The sequence below is a fragment of the Myiozetetes cayanensis genome, unplaced genomic scaffold (assembly GCF_022539395.1).
Source record: "Myiozetetes cayanensis isolate MyiCay16 unplaced genomic scaffold, myiCay2020 scf12, whole genome shotgun sequence".
Classification (NCBI taxonomy): Eukaryota; Metazoa; Chordata; class Aves; order Passeriformes; family Tyrannidae; genus Myiozetetes; species Myiozetetes cayanensis.
In genome coordinates, this window is record NW_026086826.1 from 4,621,232 (window position 1) to 4,636,771 (window position 15,540).

The 15,540-nt window shown below is 53.1% G+C and overlaps 2 protein-coding genes across 3 annotated transcripts; both read left to right on the forward strand.

The window, feature by feature from the left end:
* Nucleotides 1-262: 262 nt before the first annotated feature.
* Nucleotides 263-2,729, forward strand: LOC126635655 (nuclear autoantigenic sperm protein-like). The gene is made up of 5 exons (XM_050307076.1): nucleotides 263-409; nucleotides 1,096-1,146; nucleotides 1,915-2,025; nucleotides 2,569-2,648; nucleotides 2,719-2,729. Exons 1-5 carry the CDS (start codon nucleotides 348-350, stop codon nucleotides 2,727-2,729), a joined length of 315 nt encoding a protein of 104 aa, XP_050163033.1. The 5' UTR covers nucleotides 263-347.
* LOC126635613 (nuclear autoantigenic sperm protein-like) lies at nucleotides 2,641-11,093 on the forward strand. 2 transcript variants are annotated; one of them, XM_050307007.1, is made up of 12 exons: nucleotides 2,641-2,648; nucleotides 2,843-2,940; nucleotides 3,664-4,554; nucleotides 6,359-6,441; nucleotides 7,099-7,175; nucleotides 7,306-7,379; nucleotides 8,333-8,521; nucleotides 8,753-8,919; nucleotides 9,311-9,364; nucleotides 9,458-9,529; nucleotides 10,307-10,438; nucleotides 10,925-11,093. In XM_050307007.1, exons 2-12 carry the CDS (start codon nucleotides 2,844-2,846, stop codon nucleotides 10,976-10,978), a joined length of 1,890 nt encoding a protein of 629 aa, XP_050162964.1. In that variant the 5' UTR covers nucleotides 2,641-2,648; nucleotide 2,843; the 3' UTR covers nucleotides 10,979-11,093. The 2 variants fall into 2 exon arrangements, with proteins under 2 accessions (XP_050162964.1, XP_050162965.1); XM_050307008.1 differs by lacking the exons at nucleotides 9,311-9,364; nucleotides 9,458-9,529; nucleotides 10,307-10,438; nucleotides 10,925-11,093 and adding an exon at nucleotides 9,031-9,301.
* Nucleotides 11,094-15,540: the final 4,447 nt, after the last annotated feature.

Here is a 15,540-nt window from a genome sequence, read left to right on the forward strand (position 1 = left end):
CACGGGCTGCGGTGGGTGCAGAGGCTGTGCCGGGGCCTCCCGGGAATTCGCGAGGCCGGGAAGAGGCTCCCGGCGGGGCGGGCCGGCGGCGCCGCTGGACTGCACTTCCCGGCGTGCCTGGCGGCCCCCGGTGCCCCGGCCGGCACTACACTTCCCGGCGGGCCCCGCGCGGCGGCGCCCCCGGCGTCCCGCGGCGGGGCGGGCGCGGGGCACGCCGGGAGCGGTAGTCCCCCCGCGGCGCGCGCGCGCCGCCAGGCGGGCCGGGGCGTGTCCTCGGGGGTATATAGGCGGCCCGAGGGGCAGGGGGCTGCACTCTGCCGCCGCCGCCCCTCTCTCCAGCAGCTTCTATGCAATCCTCGGCCGTCGCCGCTCCCCCCTGCGTTGAGCCCGCGCCGGCCTCCGCGACTAGGTAGGCCTGGCTGGCCCCGGTCGCGGTGTGTGCGTGTCGGGGAGGGGGTAGCAGAGGAGCGGGGGACACATTTCGCGCCCGGAGGGGTGGGGGGTAAGTGAGGCGGTGGGCAGGATTTCCTTGGGGGAGGGCTGGGGTGCCGGTCGGGATGTCGCGCCTGTCCCCTCTGCTCCCCTGCACCGACGGTAATACCTGCATCCCCCCGCGCCCCTCCCGCCGCCGGTGGTACCTTCCTCCCCGCCCCCTTCCCGCTCCGGTGGTACCGACCGGCCCCGTCCCCCCCCCCCCGCCCCGGTGGTACGTTCCGCTCCCCGCTCCTCCGGCGCCAGCTGGGCCCGCGCGGCTCGCGCGGGGCCACCACGTGACCGCGGCGCGGCCGCCGCCATATTTGTTGGGGGCAGGCGACGCCGCGGGAGGGGAGGGGCGTCACGTGACCCGCGGCCCGTGAGGAGCCGCCGCGGGGTTTGGCGCCAAGGGCGGGGGGCGGGGCCAAGGGCTGGGGGCGGGGCCGGGCAGGGCGGGAAAGGCCCATTGTCTGCGCGGGGCCCGAACCCCGCACACCGAACCCGAGAGCGCCCCGCGGGCACGGACGCCCGAAATCCAGCGCTCCCCCCTCGCTTGACCCCCCCTCCTGCTGTGGGGTGGGTGAGCGCTTGTAAAAGAATCGCTCGATGTTTTGTTTGCAGGATGGAAGAGGAATTGGCAGCCCCTTCCACGTCCACAGACAAGACAGAGAGGTGAGGGAGTCAGGAGTGTCGGTCGCCAAATAATGTGGAATTCAGGAGTTACTGGCTGAAACACAAAGGTCACCCTTCGAGTCACGTGCTTGGGCTTGGGGTTTAACTGATGTGGGTGCTGTAGGTGCTGAAAACTTGTGCTCACCCGTGATTTGCACAAATCTAGAGCAGCAAAGCCATTTCAAGGAGTAACAAATACACAAATAGCAGCTGTTCTCGAAGTTCTTGGTCTGTTAGTGCTGGGGAGGCACAGGCTGCCATGTGACAATACTCTCTTGTCCCAGTCTGAGATCCTGTGCTGGGCAGAGCCTTCTGGAAATAAAGCTGTGCAAGATGCACTGAATGGAAACTAAGATCTGCATCTGTCATTCTTCTCAGCTGCATCGTGCTGTGCTATGAAAAGTCTGAACTTGGGCTTATTCTTTCTCTTGACTGAGCCACCACTGGAGTCTGGTGAAACACTGTGGCACTTGGTGGCATGTTTCTGTACATCTCCTGAAGTGCATTCCTTAGCACCCTTTGCTGTACCAGGTTCTGATACTTTCTGCAGTGGTTGGTTTGGATTTTCCTGTCATCTCTTGGTTATTGGAACCATAAGTTGTTCCCCATTTAAACAAACAAAGCCAAGCAAATCCCTGCTGGTAGTTCCAACCCCTGTAACTTATGCAACTCACTCTTCCATAAAGCTGACTGGGTTTTGAGAGCTGTCTATGAACTGACTGTGAAAACTAACAGTGTCCTGTATTTGACTTCTTTCCCCTCCTCCAGTATGGACGTGGATGGAGAATCAAAGAAACTACTGGGTTTGGGGCAGAAGCACTTGGTGATGGGAAATATTCCGGCTGCTGTTAATGCATTCCAGGAAGCTGCAAGTTTACTGTGAGTAGCAGAACGTTCTGGGTGTTTTTGCAGGGCTTGGGCTTCAGCTTGGCTGTTCTGATGTGGCTCACGCGGGAAAGGTTGGGATTTTTACCTCATGTGTTTGTAATTTACGATAGAACTGAGGAGGGGACAAACTGAACTCCCCCAGGTGCTGGACATGCTGGTGTGCAGCTTAGATGGCTTTTCTGATAGTAATTGCCAGTGCAGTTCCCTGCAGAGGAAAAGGGATTTGATAGTTTGTTTTGCAGGACTCTTTTAATATAAAAGCAGTGAGAGAGTGTTATTTTCTAGTAACATGTTCACCAGCCTCGATCAGTCTCAGTACCAGAGTGGTACTTTCTGCGTTAAAGATTAATTCCCTTTGCGTGTGTTTGAGAGCCACATGAAAGCTAAGTGAGAGGAGCATTCATTATTGGTTTGAAGCAATGAAAGAGGAGCCAAGAAACTGATTTCTTCCTGTCCAGCAAAAATTCAGCTTTCCAGTTCATGTATCAAAATCTAAAGCAGGCACATGCAAATAATTCTTCATTGTTTTTGTAGGGGTAAGAAGTATGGTGAGACAGCGGATGAGTGTGCAGAAGCTTTTTTTTACTATGGAAAGTCTCTCTGGAGTTGGCAAGGTATGGTGACAGTTTGTCAGTTGTTGAAGAGTCTGTCTGGTGTCACAGGATTTCATTCCTTTATGGGCAGGGTTGCCCTAGGATGTGATTACAGGGTTGCCCTGGGTGGGATGGGCTGTGGCACTGCAGCTTGTGCAGTTCAAATGGGGATGTATCGCAAGAGCCAAGGGATAACGAGCTTTTGTTCCCTTCAGAATGGAAAATGGTGTGCTGGGAAATGCCTTGGAAGGGGTGCAGGTGGAAGAGGAAGGAGAAAAAGCAGATGATGATTCTGCCTTGCCAGCTGTCGATGGTAGGTAAAGCTGCCTGCCCTGGTGTGGAGGCACCAAACTGTATGTCATTGCTGAAAGGATCCAAATTTAGTCCACTGGTATCTTGGGTAGCCTGAACTGTTCTGTTGAAGCTCTTGGCAGTCTGAATGGACTGGGTTTTTTGGTGGTCTTTTTTTTTTTTTTTTTTTTAAGTCTTGCTTTAAGATGAGCAAAACCTGTAAAACATCTGCAAGGAGCTGGTCACTGAAAGCACGTGTCAGGGGTCACCAGGTGTCTGTGTCCTGAAACACTGCATTCAAGCTTGCTTTCCTAAGCTTCACCGCTGACTTGAACTGCTTTGTAACCTGGTAGCAGTACAGTGTGTGTAGTCCAGCAGGTCAGAGTCTCTGTAAACAAAGTCCAAGAACAGTAACTGTTTTATACTGCCTGCAGCTGGAGATGACACAGGAATTCCTGTCCATCCAGGCTATTAAAACACTGGCACCTCTTGCTTAGCTGTGACTAAAATCGCTGGCACTGCTTGAGCGGCCGCTTGCAATGCTGGGGAAGGGGTTTGCTTAGCTCAGAGCGACTGTTGTTGGTTGTGTCCTAATTCCTTGTCCTTGGAAAATGAAGCTTTTTTAAGGAGTGTCATCCGAGTTGGTAACAAACCAACACACACTGGAGGGTCTGAGGGTGGTGTTGTCAGTTAATGTCTTTATCACTAAACTCGAAGGAATGTTTATGCTTCCTCAATCATGTAGAAGAAGCGAGGGAGGAGTTGAGAGAACAGGTTTATAACGCCATGGGGGAAAAAGAAGAGGCCAAAAAGTCTGCAGAGGAGGCTCCAGTACTGTCTGAGAAGGAAATCAAAGAGGAAGATCTTGAAATGAAGGAGGTTGCAGAAGAGAAACCAAAAGAAGAAGCAACTGCTGACAAGGATGTAAAGCCTGAAGAGGCTGAAGAGAAGATGGAGGTTTCTGTGGAAAAAGAAGAAACTTCAGAAGAGCAGAAGCAGCAGGTGGCTGTGGAAAAGGAGGCTGTGAAAGAAGAGGCAGCTGTGGAAGAGAAGGAGGTAGAAAAAGAGCAGAAAGCAGTGCCTGAAGACAAGGTGGTGAAGGCAACTGAGGAGAAGGAGAGAACAGAAGTGTCAGGCAAGGAGGCAGAGGCAGCTGGGGAAGAGGCTGAAGTGGGAGAAGTGGCTGTGGAAGAGAAAGGAGAGGCAGGAGAACAGGCAGCAGAAGCAACAGAAAAAGAGCCAGCTGTGAAGGGAGAGGCTGGAGAAGGGCAGGTAGAGACTGCTGTGGAAGAGAAGGCAGGAGCAGAAGAGAAGGCAGAAGCCCAGGCAGCAGCTGCTGTGGGACAGAAAGAAGCTGCAGAAGGGGAAACAGAGGCAGCTGAGCAGAAGAAGGTGGAAGAGAAACAAGAGCCAGTAGAGACAGCTATGGAAGAGAAACCAGATGAATCTAAAGAGACAGAGTCCACAAAGGAACCTGTGCCCACAGAGGGCAAAGAGCCACCCAATGACCTGGAAGAAAAGGCTGAAGTTGCTGCTAAGGTAGAGAAAGAGGAAAAGGAGGATGACCTGGTGGAAGAGGGTGAAGGTGCTAAGGTAGAAAAAGAAGAGAAAGATGACCTGATGGAAGAGGGAGAAGGTAACACTGAGAGGAGAAAAGTACTTGTGGGTGGATGACTTGATGGATTTGGCTAACAATGGGTAAAAAGTGTTCCATTCAGAATTTTCTGTTTGCCTTAGAATAAGGAAAAGGCACAGTAAAGGGCCTCTTGAAGGACTTTACATCCAAGTAAAGTTTCAAGGAATAGTGAATAGCCTCAGTCTCTCTAGACTAACGCTTAACTAACTGCAGAGCAAATCTGACTTGAAAGCAAACTGACAGCCCTGTGAAATGTGTAAGTAATGGCCAGGCTGGTGGAGAATACTGAATGGATGTTCACTTGCATGCATCGGGGTTTATTGCACTAACCTCCAAATAACTTGAAGCACAAGTTGCCTCTGGTTATGCCTGAGGTGATGAAAAAAATGAGAATAGCTGAACACGTAACAAAACAGTAAATTCGGTTTTGGTGGAGGGAAGGAACTCTTCATTCGAGTCTTCCTGGTGGTCCATTTCTAGTGAGAATTTAGTTGGCAAACCTAAACTTGATTTGCTGAAGGCTTATTGCTGCTCTCTGGTACAGTCTTCCAGCTGTCCAGCTTCTGCCCTCTGCATCCCTGCTTTATCATAGCTGTTTTCAGGATTTTGCTCGAGTAACCCAGCAAGACTTGCACCCCTTGCTGCAGTGTTACTGGACGTGGCCTTAGTAGGCTGGTGCCTTCTGTTGCACAAGTTAATTGATGAGCTGATAATTGCAGCTTTGCCTGTCAGTAGCTCAGCTTCAGGAGAGGCAGATGTTCAGGCTAAATAGTTGTGGACACCAAAAGGATTTGTTCTGCTAAGCACAGTGAACACTCAGTGGTGGAGCAGCAGCCTAACAAGGTGCCTGTGGGGAGAGAGTGTGTCTGAACATAAACTAAGAGTAGTTACCTGCTCACTGTCCTGTGAAAGGCTGACTATGTGCACATACTGCTGCCTTTTTCCCCCAGTTCTTTTAAATGTGAGGACCCTCTTGAATGTCCTGGGCTGGTGCTGTCACTGCACACTCCTCCCACTACTAAAATTTTAATGTCCTGACATCTCCTGTTTCACTTACAGATGAGGTGTCCTCGTGTTGACAGGTTTGGCCCTGCCAGTGGTAGGTGTGTGCTTTTTGGGAGTTAGACAGACGAGTTCACAGGCTCCCTAATCCCCACCCCATCAAGCTCCTGTTGTTCTGGAATTCAGCCAGGGATTGTGATACAGGAGTTGTGTGACTTCAGCACTCAGATCAGCCAGTTCTCTGAAGTTATTAGCCGTGCTCCTTCACTGCACATTTTCCCAAAAAGTTTTCTGCTGGCAGAATAGATAATATGATGCTCCTGCAGGGTATCAGAAGTCAGATTAGTGCTACACAACAGGAGGTTCATTAATAACATTGCCACTTAAATCCCTGACATGAGGAACATGAACTAATTTGTGTGCAGCTTGGCAGCTATCTTGCTGAAAATACTTGTTTTGTGGAGGATGAAGTTGAGCAGCTGCCCATTTCCTCTGGGGTGCTCAGGACCCCGTGGCTTCAGTGGGAGCTCACAGTGTACTTGTGAGAGCTAAATTCTGTGTAAGTCCCTGTTGTAGGCAGTAAGAAGTTGAACTTACAGACTGCTTTAGTCTACAGTGCTGAACAGTTTCAGCAAGATGGCTGCTGCTGCTGCTGAGAATTCAATGTATCTGTGCTCTTCTTGCATCACACCTCTAACCTGTCACTGGAAGGATGAGGGTTGGATGTAACATATTCTGCCCGACTCCACGTCAGGCAAGCCCAGTAACAACAAGTGTTCTCATCCATCTACTTGCCTTGTAGAAGCAGAAGAATCTGAGGAGGAGGATAAAGAAAACGATAAAGCTGAAGATGATAAAGAGAATGAATTGACAGTGGAAGACAAGGTGAGGGTGCTGAGCTCTGATAGCGGCGCTCAGGGGAGGGTGCAGTGTTACCCTAAAGATCGTGTTATAAAAGCTCACTTGTGTTTTATTTAGTTCTGTGTAGGAAATTACTTTTGAAAGCCAGTATTGCCTAGGGAATTGCACCTCGTCCACACTGTGGGATCTTGATCAGTGTGTCTGTAAACTTGGGTTTGTTCAGCAGATTCTTTTGGTCTGCTGAGTAACGTGGCCTGGAGTGCAGGGGCAGGCAGGGAGAGCTGCATTCTAGATAACTGTCTTTAAATGATTGTCCCTTCCTCAGACTACTCTAATAAAGTTCAAAGGTTCATTACAAAAAAAAAAAAAAGATCTAAATAGCACCTTAAACAAAATCTTCCTCTTGAGGTAATATAATATTGGTGCTTGGTGCCCTGATATTTCTGGGGGAAAAAAATTAATAAGGCCATATCAACAGACAGTTTATGTTCCACTGAACCATCTTCACTGCAGGCAGAGTCTTGATTGATGCAATAACCTCTTCTGCATAGTCCTGTTCTTTTTTTCCTTCTAGTGGTAAACTGTTTACCTCTTGAAGGAATTCTTAGGGATTTAGTGGCGGTGTTTGATGTGATCGGTAACCAAGGCATTTAATCTCTCATGAACTTCTGGTCTTTACAGGAAAGTGAGGAGGATGAAATTGGAAATCTTGAGCTAGCCTGGGACATGCTGGAGTTAGCAAAAGTCATTTATAAGAGGTAAAGACTTGAGTTCTGATTTGGGTATATGCCAGAGAAACTGTAAATTGGAGGGTGGCATAACCAGCTAGTGAATGTGGCATATTCTGATCAGGACCTGGAAACTATTTCTTTTTTTTCCTTGATTTAGACAAGAAACAAAAGAAGCTCAGCTCCATGCAGCTCAAGCTCATCTGAAGTTAGGAGAAGTTAGCATTGAGTCTGGTAAGTTAATTCTCATGTGCAAAGTGTTCAGTTCCACTTTCTGACACTCTGTTTTGTACTTTAAACTGAGCAGAGGTGAGTTAAGGCACTCAGGATGAAAACAAATTAGGCTTATCATGGTAGTTGCAGCCATGTGAGAAGCTTTGGCATCAATGGATGAACTGAGTTGGTGCCTTAAATGAGATAATTGTGCTTTTCCAGAGCAGTGAAAGAAAAATTTGAGTAAGAAAATGAAACCTTGCCTATGAACTTAGAAGAGACTTATTGAAGTAGAGAGTCACTGAGCTTAATTAATAGGAGGTGCCAGTACCATGCCATGTCAGAACATAAAGACTGCAAATTAAAAATGGTTGACTTAGACTTTCCAAAATGCTCAGGTGTAGTGAGGAAAGACTCTTGTTGTTACACAGGAGAAAAAAGGAGGGGGAAGCAAGCCCCAGGTTTGTGCCTTCTGATGTTTCACCTGCCTTTCCTTTAAAAACATGATTTGATCTTGTTAAATCCAAGTGTACTCTCCTTCTCTGGGCCAGGCATTGGAAATGATCCAACAGGGCTACAAATCGAGGGTTATCTTGTGTCACTGGAGCACCTTCAGTGGAGAGCTTGGCAGGAGGGTGGCAGGGGGCTGTCCTTGGCTCCAGGTCCGTGTTGCAGCTGGGAACTGCCACATGCAATTTGTGGTACCAAGGTTAAACTGGAGGGTTTAGTGCCTGGTTTGACTGTGCTGGAAGTAGACAAAACACTCCTGAGAGAAGTTAAGGAACTGGACTAGGCATCTCTGAGGGGGAGGCGGTGCTGTCAGCTGATCACCTGAGAGCAGCTCTGGCCTCGACTGCCGCGTTCTGTTTGCGGAGGGTGCAGGATGTAACAAAACATGGAGTGATGGGATGGGGGCTGGGATCGTTTGGAGAATCGGCGTCGTTTGTGACGACCTCGTGGCTTTTCTCCCCTAGAAAACTACACACAGGCCATAGAGGAGTTCCAGTCCTGCCTGGCCCTGCAGCAGAAGTACCTGGAGGCTCACGACCGTCTGCTGGCCGAGAGCCACTACCAGCTGGCCCTGGCCTACCACTACAACAGCGACTTTGACGAGGCCGTCCTGCAGTTCGGCAAGTCCATGGAGGTCATCGACAAGAGACTGGGTGAGTGGCTTTCTCAGGCTCTGTCAGAGTTCTGTCAAGGCAGAGCAGACTTGAGTGGTGCTCCCTGCCTGCCGAGCGGTGTCTGCCGCTCTGCAGGCGGTGACAGGCGGACCACACCCATAGCAGAATTGTGGAAATGGTGTGTGTTAGCAGATAGCTGTCTCTGGATGTTGATAACTGGACAGTTACTGTGTCTCAAGGTGTTTTGCCCTGATAACTGTTTCACCCCAGCAATTCTGACTGAGAGGATAAAGAAAGCAGAAAGTGGGTCCCCTGAGGACGAGAAGGAGATTGAAGAGCTGAAGGGATTGCTTCCTGAAATTAAAGAAAAGATAGAAGATTCAAAGGAGTCTCAAAAGAGTGCAAGAGTAGCTGAGTTGGGACTGAAGGCAACTCTGGTGAGTGTGTCCCGTGGCTTCCTTTTGACCCAGCATTCTTCCAGTGGAACTTTAAGTAAATCAGTCATGGGAGGAGCTTGGACTTGATCAGGGGCTGGTGGTTGCTCACAGGTGTTACAGGCTGTGATTCTGAGAAGGAAACTGAGGCAGCTGACTTCTAAAGAGAGGATATTTAGTAAGTACCCTGACAGTGATTGTTCCAAACTAAATGGGAATTTGATAGGCTTCTATGGCATTTAATGTGTCAGGGCTGGAGATAATGTTGTCTGTCCTGTGTAGAAGTGCAGAGTGCAGTGCTGGGACTTAAAGGGCTTGGGCTTTCTGTCCCCTTCTAAGCTTGCTTGAATGGTCTGCACACAATCTGTTCACTGCTTCCTCTGCTTTTCTTAAGATGGGAACTACATCTGGCTTTGCACAAAGTGAGGACAGTGGTTCTGCTTCCACGGTAAGTTAATTTAAGGTGGATGTTGTTAATTCCTGTCTGCTCTAAGGATTACTGGTTGCAGTTGCTCACGTGTCAGTGTCTGTCTTGTAACAGATTCCAGTAAGAAAAGCGGCTGATGGTGCATCTCAGTGTGTTACAGACATCTCTCACCTAGTCAGGAAAAAGGTGAGTCCAGAAATGACTTGTTGATCATAACTTGTTGACCCTGGTGTAACTTCTGACCCTGTTGTGTGGCTTCTGCAGGTGTTCTCTGAACAAGGGCTTCCTCTGCTGAGGACCCTCAAGGGCAGCAGGGTCACCTGCAGGTCTCAAGGAAAGGGCAGGCAACCAGGCTGGGCTGGGTTCCCTTCTTTCCAAAAGGAAATGGAGACCTGGGGTTAATAAACAGCAAAGCCAGAGTGATGTTAATGATAAATGGTCTCTTACAGAGATGAGGTGTTGAGCACTCTGTTCCTTTAAAGGTGTGTGTGTTCTCTGGAGGTGTTTGTTGATATAAATAAGAATATCCCCTGTAGGAACTTGAGTTTTTATGTTGCCTGTGGCCGTGGCACAGCCTGGCCTCTTGTCAGTTCAGGTGTGCCTGGAGTGACTCAGAACTGCTTTACACAGGTGATTTCAAGTGTTGTAGCTGCCCTAAACCTACCCTGGAACTGTTACTGGGCTCAGTGGTTGCATTTCCTTGCCAGAGTGTAATCAGGGATAATTCAGCACCCAAAGATTCTGGCACCCAAAGAGTGTCTCACTGGAGATTGCTGTGGTTGAGACCTTGGAGCCAGAGCCTCAGAGCTCAGTTAAACCCTGACACTGAGGTGTCTGCCCTCAGCCTGGCAAGCACAGCTTGGGTGGATAACGTGCAGTGACCTCTCATGCTGAATTTCTCAAAAAAGATTAAAACTTTTAAAATTTGTACTTAGTGAAGCCTATAAACAATTTTGTCTTCAGAGGAAACCAGAGGAGGAGACTCACCAGGGAGACAACGAAGCCAAGAAATCTAAACCAGAACCGGCTGTCAATGGTGGTGGTGGGGATTCTGCCCCCAGTGGAAATGAGGTTGCAGCAAAAATGGAAGAGGAGGTGGGCAGCTGAGCCAGGAGTCTGGGCTGTGCTTTTTATTTCATTTCCCCTCCACACTCTGTTCAGGGATGGTTCTGTGCCTGGTAGATGTGCTGGTTTTGTTGCCTGGTGGGATGAGGAATATTCCCAGTGGGCAGGATGCATGTTGCACTGTGGTGCCTGACCCTGTGTGGGCTGGACAGCCCCAGCTGTGGAGCTTTGTCACCTCTGGGGTGGGACAGAGATGGCTTCTGGGAGTTTAAGCTGGGCTAAACTCCAGCACAGAGTCTTTCCCCCATTTTTTCATACTCCTGGGTTTTATTACCCTACCCCTGGGCTGCACTTGTTCATGTCAGTGCTTTTGGGTGGTGTTGGGCTCTGGAGACAAGCAAAGCTCATGTAGTCAGTTAAATCTTCACATTACAGAACCCTTGGGCTGCTGCATGACTTGGTGCTGTAAGGCAGTGTCTTGTTTTTTTTTAAACAAACCCTTCTCTTCTCTTTTAGACAGAGAAAAGGCCACAAGCAGAATCAGGGGCTGCAGTTGAAAGCACAGTATGATAATTCTTTAACCTCGGACACTCCTCTCCTTACAAGGAAAATGGTTTTGTATATAGTGTATTTTTTCACTTTTTGGCAACTTTTGTATGACTTCAATAAAGATTGTAAGCAAATAGTCCCTGTCCCGACCTTCCTCCTGTGCCAGGTTCCAGCCTCTGCTCCTGGCCTGTTCCCCTGGGGTGCAGGTCTCAGCCCTGGCCCAGTGCTGGGCTCTTGGTCCCTTGAGCTTCAGCATTTCCATCCACATCCGCCTCACGAGGCAGGAGCAGAGGATGGGATGGGGCAGGCAGGGCTGGCTGCTTGGAGGGAAGGAAGAGCAGTGAATGAAATTCACTGTGATCGTGTGTGGGGACAGTCTAGATGTGACCTTTTTTCCTTCTGGTGCACCAGCTCTGTGGTCACAGCTGGGGCTGTGTTTGGGTTCAGTCTCAGCTAAGCCTACACTGGGTTCTGGGGGTGCCTCCCTCAGCCTTGAGCAGCCTAAAGAGTGGGGGGGAAAGGCTGAGGAAGAGCTTTGTAACATCCTGGATGGTGTTGGATGTGGATTTTTAGCTCAGCCCTTTTGTGCAGTGAGACCTTGTGGATATGAAGGCAGTGGTGGCTCCAGGCAGGGCAGGGCTGTCCTCTGGGCCAGGTGGAGATGGGAGCCTGCTCTGTTTATACATAGAGAAGGGCCAAGAAGGGAAGAGCAATGGGCTGAAACCATTTATTAAACACACAGCACGTGGCCTGTGACACTTAGGAAAGCTGGTACTGGGCTTTGCTGGTTGCCAGGGCTGAGCTGTGCCTGCCTCTGGTCAGGCTTTTCCTACAAAAGGCTGGTGGTGATGTGTCTGATGGAACAAGCTGAGCCATAGGGAATGTGATTGTGCTTCTCTGCCTGTCCTCAAACCACCACTGCAAGCAGGGTGGAACATTCATCTGGCTGTGGGCTCGGTCCTGGGGCACAAAGAGCAGCCTGAGATGGAGGCTGAGCTGTGTAACTCAGGCTGCTGGCCTGGGGGTCAGCCTAATGCTGCCAAAATGCCCAGACCCTCTCTGCTTGCTCCCAGCAGGGATCCCAAATGCTTCTCCCCCCCAGCACTGGGTTCCTGGTGCCATTTACCCAGTCAGTCCCAAGCCCCATCTTGCTGAACTGAAGTTCAAACACAGGTTTTGCCATCCTTTCATCACCCTAACAGTTAATAAAGCCCTGATTTCCCCCTCCAGGGTGGTGAGGGGATGCCAGGGCAGTGTGGCCCGTTCCTGGCTCACCTTCGTGGAGGTTTGTGGTGTTCTGGGGGCTCCTGAGCAGGAGGAGGGTCCTCCAGGGCCACAAAGGGGCTGAGGGGGAGGCCGTGGGGCACGTGGGCTGTGGGGCTGCCTGGCCCCAGCGCTGGCCTGGGGGCTCCTGGGAAATGAAAAAAATTGGTTTCAAGGGCAGGACGGTCCTGACACTGTCCTGCTACAGGCACAGGCAGGAGCTGCCTGGCCATTCTGTCACAGCACTGAGTGTGCAGAGCAAATTACAGCCCTGCTCCATCACTGGGAAGGAACTCACCTGCTCCAGGGGCCCTATCCCCAGCTGCAGCCAAGGCTGCTGTTCCCAAATCTTCCCAAGCTTGTACCTCCACACCCTTCATCCTATCCCAGGTGGCAGCTTCTCCCATCTCTCTTCTCCCCTCCCTGGAGAACTAGAGATTGCCTTGGGCCAAGGCTCTTACCATAAAAAGTTCTGGCACAGCCAGGGCTGGTGGCAGTGAGGGGGCCACAGGGGGTGGGAGGATGGGTGGGGGCAGCCGTGGCCCCGCCTGCTCTGCGTGGCATCGCAGCATCCCCACCTCTGCCTGGAGCTGGGCCAGCTCCTCCGAGTGCTGCTGAGCCACCCTCGAGCCTGGGGACAGCAATTCCTTGCTGTGGGGTTTGCACTCCCCCAGCAACCCTTTCCCCAGCATCTGACCAGGCCACTGTTCAGGATCTGGGGTGTTGGGACTCTTCCTGCTCAGTGCAGAGACCCCACCCTGGGCTGTGCAGCTGTACCCCCCCCACCCTGCCCATATGTCCATGAGTTGTGTCCAACCCCAGAGGCAGCCAGGGGCTGTGGGGTGCACAGCTGGGGACCCCCTTCCCCAGGACCCATCACCTACCAGCGTCGGCTCTCCTCTCCCTCCTGACCTTCAGCGCCAACACTTCATCTTCCAGACGCCAATTTTCCAGCTCCACAGCCAGCAGTGCCGCATCCAGACCCTGTGTGCCAGTGCCAGGGGGCTCTGCTGGCACAGCCAGGGGTGCCTCAGGTACCGGCTGTGGAGTCACGGTCCCTGCAGGGAGACGGGGCTGGGGTTGGGGCTTACCCATCCTCCTGCCCCCACGCAGCCCTGGGGTTCCTCTCTCCAGCACCGTGGCCTCCAGCTGGAGCTGGAGCAGCTGGTCCAGGATGGCTGGGTCATGTCCTCCGGCGCGCAGGTAGGACAGTCGCAGTGCCCTGCCAGAGTCCCCGATCAGCCATCGCTGGGCTGGGCGGGACGCTCTGCTGGACCTGCCCTGGCCCCCGGCCCCTCACCTGGCCTCGGCAGAGAGTGGCCCCGCGGGTGGCAGGAGCGTGTCGAGGTGGAGGGTGGCCCTGGGGAGGCAAATGGGGGTGTGAGGAAGCCAAAGGCTCCCTGATGGAGAGCACCCCACTGGGCTCTCCCCTGGAGGTGGCAGAGTTTCCCCCATCCCTGGCTGGGGCTCACCTGTGCTGTGCCGCCTGCACCCATCTGAGCTGCTCCTTCGGGGCCTGCAGGACCTGGCCCAGCCCCAGCTCCCCCTGCTCGGGCTGGGGCCTCACAGCCCCCAGTGCCGCCAGCTGCCGGCACAGCCCTGCGGGACGGTGAGGGGACAGGGGGGCTCAGCACGGCCCCCACAGCCCCACTCCCTGGGGGTCGCTGCACCCCACACGTGCCTCCCATCACCCCTAAACCCTGCCAGTGCGTACCTTCCCTCTGCTGCTCCAGCTGCTGGGTCCTGGCCCGGATCTCGGCCATTTGGCGTTGGTGGGCCTCCAGCAGCTCCTGTGGCGGCTGCTGCTGTCCCTGTGGTGGCTGCTGCTGTCCCTGTGGCGGGCCCGGCTGCTGGGGGGGCTCTCCCTGCTGCACAGGGGGTTCAGCGAGCAGGAGGGGCCGGACCCCCACCAGCTGTGGGGTGTGGGGAGCTGTGGGGGTGCTGGTGCCCACAGGTGCCGGGGGTTCACCCTACCTCCGCCGGGGGCCTCCTGGACCCGGGGTCGGCCGTGCGGAGCAGGGCCCTCTCGCGGGGGGTGAGCACAACCCCAAGGGGAGCCCCTTGTGCCCACTCTGGTCCCTGCTGTCCCCACACAGCCGCTGAGACCCCGGGAAGCTCAGGGTGATGGTGTGGCTCAGGGCCGTCCCCATGCTGGGACACCGCGACCTCGCAGACAAAAAGAGGAAGGAAAGGGTGAAAAAAAATCCCCCCACTTACTCATATACTTTTCTGCCTTTGGTAAAATAAGCCCCAAGGGCTGCCTGCGTGGTGCAGGGGTGGGAGGGCAGAGCGTGGCCCCAGCTCAGGCCAAGCTGGATCCAGCAGCCATGCTGGCCAAGATGCTGTTTTCCAGCCCAGCACCCGTCCCTGTCCCCATCCTCATCCCTCCTCCCCCTCCCCGTTCTGTGACAGACCCAGCTCCGAATTACCGAGGTGTCCTGTGGCCTTCCTGATGTGCCCTGCACAGGCAGAGGGTTCCCCCCATGGAGGCAGGAGCTGCCGGGCTCCGGGATGCCGAGGCACAGCTTCTCCTGGTGCGCCCTCAGGAGCGGCCGGGAGCTGAAGGCCATGCGGCAGCGGGGGCACAGGGAGCTGCCCATGCCCGGCACCCTGGGAAGCAGAGAGGGTGGGGGTCACTCGGGGGGGCCACCCTGCCAGGGAGAGGGCTGGGTGCGGGCTCAGACCTGCCGGCTGTGTTGGCGCTGTTTGGAGCCGCTGTTGCTATGCTGGACGCTGGGCCGGGCAGGGAGCGCGGCCGCACCCTGGGCCTCGGCCATTCCCATTGTTACCACGGGCACTGGAATGGGGAAAAAAATCGTTTGGGCACCTGAGCAATCCCCAGAAAACAAGATGAGGGTGGTCCCCCAGAGCTCCCCGCCCTGGTTACAAACAATTCTCTGCCTCGGGGTGCTCCTTTTCCGCCTTGCAGCAGCTCCCACCCGTGCGCCACAGGACTGAAGGAGGAAACTGTACAGAGGTGAAACCCCTCCTGCCCCTTCTCCATGCCACAGGTGTCTGGGCCTTGCCCTTGTTCCCAAAACAAGCTCCCCTCCTTCCATCCTTGCACCCACCTGTCCTTGCAGAGCACCCACGGGCGCTCCCTAGGGTGCTGCAGGTCCCCCCCGACCTCACTGCTCCCTCAGTCCAGGCAGGGATTCCTCAACAATCCAGTTCCTCTGTTCCAAGTGGCTGTCAGCACGGATTTAAGGTGAGGGAGTTTTTAAATTTACCCCATTTCTTGCCAACAGTGCACACAACAGATCTGCATAATTTGATTTAAATGGATGTAGAAAGTTAAACTTTTTAAAACATGGATGGCC

Bases quoted from the DNA above. Each gene is read 5' to 3' on its own strand.
- LOC126635655 (XM_050307076.1), top strand. From the start codon at position 348: ATGCAATCCTCGGCCGTCGCCGCTCCCCCCTGCGTTGAGCCCGCGCCG. The intron at 410-1,095 runs GTAGGCCTGGCT...TTTTGTTTGCAG, and splicing joins GCGCCGGCCTCCGCGACTAG to GATGGAAGAGGAATTGGCAG. The intron at 2,026-2,568 runs GTGAGTAGCAGA...TTGTTTTTGTAG, and splicing joins CAGGAAGCTGCAAGTTTACT to GGGTAAGAAGTATGGTGAGA.
- LOC126635613 (XM_050307007.1), top strand. From the start codon at position 2,844: ATGGAAAATGGTGTGCTGGGAAATGCCTTGGAAGGGGTGCAGGTGGAA. The intron at 7,380-8,332 runs GTAAGTTAATTC...TTTCTCCCCTAG, and splicing joins AGAAGTTAGCATTGAGTCTG to AAAACTACACACAGGCCATA. The intron at 10,439-10,924 runs GTGGGCAGCTGA...CTTCTCTTTTAG, and splicing joins CAGCAAAAATGGAAGAGGAG to ACAGAGAAAAGGCCACAAGC.